We start from the raw sequence: 10,839 nt of genomic DNA on the forward strand, positions 1-10,839 counted from the left end.
CCGCTGTGCTCGCTCTCTCGTTGATCTGTTGTGCTCCACTGTGCTTGATCTCTCATTGGTCTGTTTTGTGCCGCTTGAAGTGGTTCGGATTCACAGGGATCCTGTACAGGGTTTCTTAGGCTGTACATCTTTACAGGAGCAGAAAACCTCCTCCCTCTCCCAAAGAGCAGCTGGTAGAGCCCAACGGCTGACCTTGCGATTAACAGCCCGGTTTGTAATTCACTAGGTTACTTGTTGTTTACGTCCTTTGTCTTCACACCGGCTCAAGCTTTTTCAGAATGCTGTACCAGCTCGAATGAACCTGAAAACCCCACACAGACGGTTATGACCACACATTTTGTATACACTGCGGACCCCAAGGCACCTACGTGACTTGCCTGTTAGGGACACGGACCCGATTGCAGTGGTCTGGAATCGAACCACAGTCTCTCCCAGGTCCGCCTGTATCTACCACAGCAGATGGTGCAAAGATGAAGACCAATCAAAGCTAAGTGAGGAGACAGAGTCAGGAGTCCCGGTGGCACGGTGGTTAAGTGCTCAGCAGCTAACTGAAAGGTCAGCAGTTCAAACCACCCAGCTGCTCCCAGGGAGAACAATGAGGCAGTCTGCTTGTGTAATATGACACCCTTGGAGATCCTACCTGGCAGTTGTCCTCTGTCCTCCAGGAGTGCTAGGGGGTGCAATGGACTTGATGCCCAGTGGCCTTGGGTTTCAAGGGGACAAAGGCAGGGTGGGAATTCCCTGTGGTAGCAGCACCAACAGATGCTAGATTTGAACACAGAGCAGAGACACAGTCTCCCTCAGGGAAGTCATTGCCCCAGGGTGGGAAGGAGGCTCCTTAGATTAAGCAGATACTGGGGTCCCGCTGGGGGGGCTGCACAGGATGGGGGCTGCTGGGCCCAGGCATCTGCGTCAGTCCTTCCTGCTGCAGCCAGGCCTCCTCCAACTCCCAGGAGGGCAGGAAGCGGATGTTTGCACGGAGCCTGCTGTAAACACTGCCTCACCAGTCCCGGTCTTGGGAGCCTTGTGCACCTGCCGGACCACTCCTCCTTCCTGCTCCTCGTCCTGGCCTCAGTTTCGGGGAGGCTACTGGCAGCTTGTGAGGTGGGGGGCACAAACAGTACCAAGCATCAGCCTCCTGAGGGAACAGAAATGGTGAAAGGGGGAGTGTGGTGTGTGTGTATGCATGTGGTATGTGTGTCTGTGTATGCAGGTGGTGTGCGTCTCTGTGTGATATGTGTAGTGTATGTCTCTGCGTATGCAGGTGGTGTGTGTGCTCACATGATCTATCTATTGTGTTTATGTGTGGGAGTGGTTATGCGTGTCAAGCATTTCTCTATATCCATGTGGTACATGTGTGAGCAGTGTGTAGGTATATGTGCACACATGGTACATGTATGTGTCTGCATTGGAGAGATTGTGTGTGGTGTGCATACATGTATGATATACACAAACATGTATGGAGTATATGTGTATCTTGTGTGTGTGTGTGTGTGTGTGTGTGTGTGTGTGTTTGTAGTGTATGTCTATGTGTGTCCTGACTGGTCCCGCCCCCCCATGCCCCACGTACTTTGCAGGAAGCCATGGCACTCTTCATGGCCCTGGGCCCACCTTCCTTCCCGGACGGGCTGAAGCCAGGCCTGAGGAAGGGCAGGGTAAGGCCTGCCAGGATCTGAGATGGAGCAGCTGTGCCCCAGTGGTGGTGCACACGGGGATACTGGACACACAGGGTAGCACGAGGGGCTTTGGGATGGACGGTTGGTGGGGGTCTGGTGGGATGTTTCTCAGAGGCCTGTCACACTGCCGTTGTTGCCCTAGTTTGGGGCCATGAGGGTGGCAGTTGCCAGCTTGGTTTTAAGCCCACTGTTCCCCTGCATGTGTGAGTGTCGCCCATGCCGCCTCCAACATTAGAATCCTGGGACATCCCAGGATTTCAGAAGTCACTGTGCTGTTGTTGTGAAATAACGTTATGTGGTCCCTACGACCTTCACCATCTTGGCAGTGAAGGTGGGAGATCCTTAGAAGTCAGCTCACTGGCACAGTTGGCATTGTGAGATGACGTCCAGTTGGGCTGACTCACGGTGACCCCACGTACCTTAGAGCAAAGTCCTGCCCGGCCCTGAGCCATCCTCTCAAACGCTGCCATGTGAGCCCATTGCTGCTGCCACGGTGTCAATCAGTGTTACTGGGGGGTCTTCTTCTTTCTCACTGACCCTCCACTTTACCAAGCATGATGTCCTTCTCAAGGACTGGTTCCTCCTGACAACGTGTCCTATGAACTTGAGACAAAGTCTTGCCATACTCACTTGTAAGGAGCCCTCTGGCTGCACTTCCTGCAACACAGACTGATTTGGTTTTCCTTCTGGAATCCAGTTTATGCCGAATATTCTTCTCTAACACCACCCACAATCCCACACCACAACCCCACGGCATCGGGGGTGTTCACGCGTGCCACTTCTGAGCAGTGGTGTTTACATTTAGGTCTTGTATGTCTCAGGAAGGTCTTTGAAGGGAAGTTGTGACATCATCAGATGGTGGTTCTGGACCTGTGGTCTGTCCCCACGGGCAGGCCGAGGGCAGAGCAATGTATCTTTAATGAGATTCCATTTTGTTCTGATGCCTTCTTAATGAGGGCTAATGACATTAATTACTGTCCCCTTCACTTAAAAACACGCTCAAGAGGAGCTAATTGTCACCTAATGGCCCAGGAATGGCCCAGGCCCCAGCTGACCTCACAGGTGACTAGATGAAGCCTGTGTCCCCACTTCTCTGCTGTCCTCTGTCCACCCACCCCAAAGAGCTTCCTCACTACTCTCTCCCCCTTCCACCAGGGCTGTGCTTACCACTCCGCATGCCTGTCCACATTTCCTGGGGATGCTGGACTTTAAACACCAAAGTCCACAGGCTCACACCGCTTGCTCCGTGGGAGGAGCTCCTCTTTGGGGGTGGGTGGTGGGTGGTGCTCTGGCAGTATCTCCCCAAATCAAAGAGACACAGGTGATTTCACCTGGCAGGTTCTCTTCTGGGAAGTTAGTTGTTGTCGTTGTTTCTTGTGTGGTGTGTGAAACATTGTGCAAAGCTTGTTCCGTGTCAGCAGTGACGTAAGAACAAGAAGATCTCTCAATGCCTGTTGGATCCTGGACAGTCATGAAGGGAGTGACGGGAGTTCTGGGGTGGTGCTGTAGGCTAATGCACTGGACTGCAAGGTCGGTGGTTCAAACTCACCAGCTGCTCCTTGGAAACCCTATGCAGTATCGCTATGGGTCAGAACTGACTTGATGGCACTTAACAACTAACACATCTATGGAAGGGTCCCTAGAAAACAGAATTTGTTCAGGTTGACAGATGGGGGAGGACTACCTTCTGGCATGGAGGACTGTCTGTCTCTGCCCTTAACTGAGTGAGCTCCCATTCTCAGTCTCTGGCTGGGAGGCGTGTTCTTGTGGCTGGAGGATGCGTGGAAACCGCTGAGGACTATTGGAAACTGGGAAAACTGGGCGATCGAGGCTGGTCTGAGGAGCAGGGGAGAGCAATGGCTCTCTGTGGTTAAGCAGCAACAATTAGACTGGGTGTTCTTAGCTTTCAGATGAAACCCATCCCATCTCATTCAAAGTCTCTTTTCTCTGACTGTGTCCCCATTACAATTTAGAAGACAGTTCCTTGCTATCTCCTCCATCCCCCCAATAACCTCTCATGTTCTTAGATCTTTGGCCGGTAACTTTTCTATTTTTAAAATCTTTTTCTTACTTACCATTTCTTACTGCTTCATCCAGGCCTTCTCTTCTTCACACTGACCTCGTAGTTCCTTGTGAAGAGCGTTCACTAAACTGGGAGTTAAGAGGCGATCAAACCCCTTTGGTCTCAGTGCTCCTAAAAGTAACAGTGCAATCCTGAACCACCATTTCCCCTCCTTTAAAATGTCAAAAACGGTTTGCTGTCGAGTCGATTCTGACTCACTGGGGACTCTATACACAGAGTAGAATGTCTCCAGAGAGTTTCTGAGGTTGAAAGTCTTTACGGGAGCAGACTGCCTCCTATGCCTCCTATGGAGGGGCTGGTCTTGCAGTTAGCAGCCCAATGCGTAGCCCCCAGCACCACCATGGTTCCTTTCTTCAAAACTGGTGGTGGTGGTAATTATATGCCGTGGAGTGCGTTCTGACTCATAGAGACCCTGTATAGGGTTTCTGAGGCTGTAAATCTTTACAGGAGCAGAAAGCCTTATCTTTCTCCTGTGGAATAGCTGGTAGTTTTGAACTACTGACCTTAAAGTTAACAGCCCGACTCATAACCACTACACTACCAGAGCTCCTTAAAATTAGGAGGTCGGAAAGAATTCCTTTGAAAGCTCCTCCCTAGCTGCAGCAAATGTATTGTGGAGTCAGTTTTCAGGACAACAGCTTTATTTCTTTATACAAGATACACTAAATAGAGCAAGTAATTAATTAATTGGTTAAAAATAAATGCAGGGTAATCTACAGTGCAAATGATTAATGGAAAGTGTGTGTAGTGGCGGTGTGTTCAAGGTCCTTACTAGTTGTCAAATCCAAATGCTTTCTAACCATCAAATTTTAAATTTGGCAATTAGTACTGCCGAGATGCAGAGTCCAGCTTGGGAAGGTCGTGGTGTGTGTGCAGAGTGGATGTGGGTTCTGGGTAAAGTTTGTGTAAGCTAAGAAACCATGGCAACGTCAAGAAACACCTGTCGTGGGCAGCCTACTGCTCAAGGCACAACTGAGCGTGTGCGGTGGCTGGAGAGCTCCTGGCATCAGCTGGAATCTGCCCCATTTCCAAGTGCCTTCTCCTTGGGACATCTTCGGATGACAATGGTGAGCCTTGTCTCTGGAGAGGTGGGGCCATCTGCCACCCAGAAAGACTCAAGGTGGCTCTTCAGGAAGGTGTTACTTTTTCTTCTTCTCCTTTTTCTCTTTCTTTTTCCCTTTATCCTTTCCATTTTCCATGCTCCCCCGAGTTAGGGCCAATGCTCTCTTTTTACCCAGGGGAGTTTTGGCATACCACTCCTGAAAGGAGACAGACATTTAGGAGAAGTTGAAAATGAAAATATGAAAATGGAATACTCTTAAAAATGGAGGAACGCGTTTTAGAAAGGAAGGGGCAGGGAGCTATCATACTTTGGGCATTTGATGTCTGTCTACTACAAACGTTTGGCTGATGGGTTTCCAGTCTGCATTTCTGCATGCTTTGAGGTGTCCACTCAAATGTTAAATGATTTCAGAGAATCATGAGCCTAATCTAACTGACGGTGTGTCCCAGTTAGTCCCCCCGCCCCTGTTTTCATGGTGGGCTTTCCCTGTCCTGAGGGTGTGGGGTTTCTGGGTAATGGTAACAAGATGCTGTACTAGTGACCATGTGTGGGTCACTGAAGCAGGAGACAGATGAACACATCATGTGGTATTGGACCCACACTACCAGCCAACAGCGATGGTACCTGGCCTTGTGCTGGTATTTAAGGAATATCTGTACTCTAAATATGAGAAAGATGTTGACTTATCAGCTTTGGAATGGTAATATTTCACTGAACGAACTGAAGACCGTACATGTTACTTGTCAATTCTCACAGTATTTTTCATTCTGGACAATGCCACAATTCACTTTTCTTACACACTTCCTAGCACACATGTGAATGATGTGGTTGTAACTCTTTACCATGGTGATGAGTGGAAAATGGCACCAGTCTTTGTCTTAGGAGGGTCTTTCTCTCTCCCTGCTCTCAGATGCTAGTTTAGCTGGATATAGGTTGGCCTCCCGGCATATAATGGTGTCAATAAGGCATTGTTATTTCAACTTGGAACTATGATGTGCGTGGGGCAGGCTCAGGTTTTGATTGCTGATGAAACACCTCTGTTGATTTTGACAAGACTTTTGTGGTTTAAATGACATTGTATCATTAAAGACAAAAACAAAAAACAAAGAACAGCTTGGTAAAGTCTGCAGCTGCAGTTGAAAATATTGTGTTTTTTGTTTTTGTTTTTTTAACTTTGCTAGAGCAGGGGTCAGCAAACTATGATCGATGGGCCACATTTGGCCCACTGCCTCTTTTTGTAATTAAAGCTTTATTTGGAACCCAGCCATTCTTTGATGGAGTGTCTGTGGACGCATTTTCACTGCAGTACGAAGTGTCCTTTCTTCACCAGAGACCATCTAACTCTCAAATCCTAAACTAGTCATGATCTGGCCCTTTATGGAAAAGGTTTTCGGGCCCCTATGTAGACAATTAGAGTCCTGGTGTGGTACTGCAGAATAAAGCACTGGACTGCTAGGTCAGTTTGAACCACAAAGTTGGTGGTTCAGACTAACCAGCCACTCCTTGGAAACCCTATACAGGGTCATTATGAATCGGAACAGACTCAGCTGAAATACAGACCATTGCTTCAGGGACCACCATGACAGCTATTTTTCACTTTCCACTGAAGCATGAGTGATAAAACCAAAAAATAAACACAGTCTTTATACTTGGTGGAAACATGATGCATGATAGAGGGAACTTTTTCTGACCTCAGGCAGGCTCCTACAAATGTTGCTGATGTTGCTAGGGGTTGTCTAGTCAATACTGACTTATAGAGACTCTAAGCACAACTGTTGCATTAGGCAAATCTGCTGCACAAGACCTTTTTATAGGGTTGAAGAGCAAAGATGTCAGCTTGAGGACTAAGGTGCGCCTGACCCAGGCCATGGTATTTTCAATAACCTCATATGCATGCGAAAGCTGGACTGTGAATAAAGAAGACCGTAGAAGCATTGATGCCTTTAACTTGTGGTATTGGAGGAGAATACTAAAAGTGCCATGGACTGCCAAAAGAACCAACAGATCTGTTTTGGAAGAAGTGCAGCCAGAGTGCTCCTTGGAAGCCAGGATAGCCAAATTTCGTCTCTCATATTTTGGACATATTGTCAGGACGGACCAGAGAAGGATATCATGTTTGGTAAGGTGGAGGGTCAGAGAAAAAGAGGAAGACCCTTAGCAAGATGGATTGGCAAAGTTGCAGCATCAATGGGCTCAAGCGTGGCAACAATTGTGAGGTTGGCCCAGAACCGGCCAGTGTTTCATTCTGTTGTGCATAGGGTCGCATAGAGTAGGTATTGACTCAATGGGACCTAACAACAACAATAACAAAGCACAACTGCTATGTTTATACTACTCTTGCTGCCACCGTGTTAGTCCATCTCATTTGGATCTTCCTCTTTTTTGCTGACCTTCCATTTTACCAAGCATGGTTTCCTGCTTCAGGAACTGGTCCTTCTTGACAACACGTCCAAAGTACTAGAGACAAAGTCTCCCCATCCTCACTTCTGGGAAGCACTCTGGCCGAACTTCTAACACAGATTTGTTTGTTCTTCTGGAAATCCATAGTACTTTCAATATTCTTCTCCAACACCATCATTCAAATTTGCCAGTTTTTCTACAGTCTTCCTTATTCACTGTCTAACTTTCAGATGCATAGTAGGCAACTGAAATACCATAGTTTGGGTCAGGTGCATCCTAGTCCTCAAAGTGACATCGTTGTTCTTCAACATGTTAAAGAGGTCTTCTGCAGCAGATGTGCACATCTGGCATTTGGTTTCTTGAATGCCGCTCCCATGAGACCTAAAGGGGTTCTTCTTTCTGGTGATCACATGACAAGTGTGATGGTGGCCTTAGTCTACATGGATGGAATTTTTCTGCCTTGATTTTCCTGTTGGCCAAACACACTACCTTTCAGATTCAGAAATGGTGCTCAGATGTGTTCACTTTGATTTAAAAGGAGAGCGGGTGGGGTTTGAGGAGGACCCGCTGGTTGGGCATCAGGGACCAGGGTCCCAGTCTGATTCTCTCTTGCAGCAGTCATGTGTCTGGATAAAGCACACTGTGCCCTCTGACTCTGTCCCTTCTGCACAAGATGTGGATGGAGGAGATGATTCTTAAAGTTTCCTTCAGATCTCAAAATTCTGTGAACTTTTCAGAAAGTATTTGAAGGTTATGGCAAACCAAATTTTGGTGAATTCTCACATGAAGAAGAATCGATGCCTGTGAATTACAGAATTGGTGAAGAATATGAAATATACCATGGGAGAAGGAACAAATCGGTGTTGGATGGAGTACAGCCAGATGCTCCTTAGAATCACAGATGGTGAGACTTTATGTCACGTAATTTGGAGATGTTGTCAGGAGGTACGAGTCCCCGGAGAAAGACTTCATGTTTCAAAAAAATGGAGGGTCAGTGAAAAAGAGGAAGAGTCCCAAGGAGATGGATGGGCACAGTGGCTGCAACAACAGGCAGGATGGGGCAGGACCAGATAGTGCTTCATCCAATGACTGTGAGGATGGGGCAGGACCAGATAGTGCTTCATTCAATGACTGTGAGGATTGGGCAGGACCAGATAGTGCTTCATCCAATGACTGTGAGGATGGGGCAGGACCAGATAATGCTTCATTCAATGACTGTGAGGATGGGGCAGGACCAGATTAGTGCTTCATCCAATGACTGTGAGGATGGGGCAGGACCAGATAGTACTTCATCCAATGACTGTGAGGATGGGGCAGGACCAGATAGTGCTTCATACTATTGCACACAGGGCTGCTGTGAACTGGAACGGAATTGATGGCACTTGGCAACAATTTGTGATTACAAATGATTACGCTTTTTCTTAATGAAGTGTACACAGTAAATATGGGACAAAAACCAACGTGGACACATACTATTGAGAGCTTGTTTTACTCCACGGAAAATTCCTGAGCAGTGAAAATGGTTAATGTGCTCGGCTGCTAACTGAAGATTCCGGGTTCAAGCTCATCTAGAGGTGCCTCATAGAAAAGACCAAGCTATCTAGTTCTGACTGTGTGGATCCTGACAAGCTATGGACAACACTGTGGACAATGAGTATTCCAGAACACTTCGTTGTGCTCAGGAGGAAGCTGTACATAGTCCAAGTTGTAGTTGTTCGAACAGAACAAGGGGACACTGAATGGTTTAAAATCAGGAAAGGTTGTATTCTTTTGCCATACTTATTCAATCTGTATGCTGAGAAAATTTCCCAAGAAGCTGGATTATATAAAGAACATGGCATCAGGATTGGAGGAAGATTCATTAACAACCTGTGAAATGCAGATGATATAAGCTTGCTTTCTTAAACTGAAGAGGACTTAAAATGTTTACTGATGAAGATCAAAGATCACAGTCTTCGGATGGGTTGCACTTCAATGAAAAGAAAACAAAAATCCTCACCACTGGTCCAGTAAAAAACATCATGGTAAATGGAGAAAAGGTTGATGTTGTCAAAGACTTCATTTTGCTCAGATCAACCATCAACTCATGGAAGCAGCAGTCAAGAAATCAAACAAATTATTGCATTAGGCAAATCTGCGGCACATGACCTATTTAAAGTGCTTAAGAGCACAATGTGAGTTTGAGGACTAAGGTGTATCAGACCCAAGCCATGGTATTTTCAATAACCTCATATGCACATGAAAGTCGGACAATGAATAAAAAAGACTGTAGAATAAGTGATACATTTGAGTTATGGTGTTGGAGGAGAATACTAAAAGTACCATGAACTGTAAGGACCAACAAATCTGCGTTGGAAGACGTACAACCAGAGTGCTCCCTGGAAGCCAGGATGGCCAGACTTAGTCTTTCATACTTGGGACATATTATCAGAAGGGACCAGTCCCTGGAGAAGGATATCATGCTTGGTAAAGTAGAGGGTCAGTGAAAAAGAGGAAGACCCCCAATGAGATGGATTGGCACAGTGGCAGCATCAATGGGCACAAGTGTAGCACCGATTGTGAGGTTGGCCCAGCACTGGGCAGTGCTTCATTTGGTTGTGCATAGAGTCACTATGAGTTGGTGATAAGTCAATGGCACCTAACAACAACAACAGCATTTGGGAGTCAGAGGAGCCTTGGTAGCATAGTGGATTACGAGCTGGGTTACTAACAGCAAGGTCAGCAGTTCAAATCTACCAGGTACTGCACAGGAGAAAGAGGAAGCTTGCTGCTCCTGTAAAGATTTATGAACCTCAGAAACCCTAGACATGGTAGCTGTGAGGTGGAACCGAATCCACGGCACACCACCACCACCAGAGTATTTCCAATGAGTCTTGGTGGTAAACTGGGTTATGCGTTGGACTAATAACCACAAGGTCAGTTGTTGGAATTCACCATGTGCTCCATGGGAGGAAGATGGAACAGTCTCGAAACCCTGTTTGTTGTTGTTGGTAGGTGCCATTGGATAGGTTCAGACTCATAAAGATCCTGTATAGGGTTTCCAAGGAGCGGCTGGTGAATTTGAACCGTCGACCATCAGGTGCAGTGCATAATCCCACAATGCCACATCAGGACTGTACGGGGTCGCTGTGAATTGGGACTGACTCGGTGGTGTACCCCCACCCCCACCCCCATCACACTGGGAGTCAACACTCTCTTATCAGCCTCCCACTTGTGTTTCTTACAACTACAGCTTTGGGAGACTCCGCCAGCAGACGACTGCTTACCTTGAAGCTGTCCTCTTCCTCCCGGTACACGGGGTCGAGGCTGGTGATGGCAGAGATGAATTCCACGGCACTCAGAGGCTTCTGGCTCTGCTGCCAGATTCGTCGCTCCGTGAGCACACTCCTGACCACCTGGACGATGTGGCCCTGAGTGAAGCCGTCGGTGACTTTGGCCAGACAGCTAATGTTCAGAGCATTCGTCACGACTCCTCCGTTTCGCTGGATGATTTGTTTCCACAGAACTGTGGCACCCAGGGTGGTAGAGAAGACACAAAAGAATGAGGGTTACTGTGGAAAGAAGAGCACACAGGGGCCTGTTCCAATGCATTTGTAATTCAGACGCAGAGAGAGAGA

At 47.3% G+C, this 10,839-nt stretch overlaps 1 protein-coding gene across 1 annotated transcript in view; it reads right to left on the bottom strand.

Moving 5' to 3' along the window:
- Nucleotides 1-4,898: 4,898 nt before the first annotated feature.
- IQCA1 (IQ motif containing with AAA domain 1) overlaps nt 4,899-10,839 on the bottom strand; it is a 202,256-nt gene continuing 196,315 nt past the window's right edge. The window contains exons 16-17 of the mRNA XM_006866815.1: nt 10,489-10,727; nt 4,899-5,018 (exon numbers count right to left, since the gene is read on the bottom strand). Coding sequence (XP_006866877.1) covers nt 4,899-5,018; nt 10,489-10,727 — 359 coding nt within the window. The remainder of the gene's footprint in view (nt 5,019-10,488; nt 10,728-10,839) is intronic.

Source organism: Chrysochloris asiatica, unplaced genomic scaffold (genome assembly GCF_000296735.1).
Source record: "Chrysochloris asiatica unplaced genomic scaffold, ChrAsi1.0 scaffold00096, whole genome shotgun sequence".
NCBI classification, from domain to species: Eukaryota; Metazoa; Chordata; class Mammalia; order Afrosoricida; family Chrysochloridae; genus Chrysochloris; species Chrysochloris asiatica.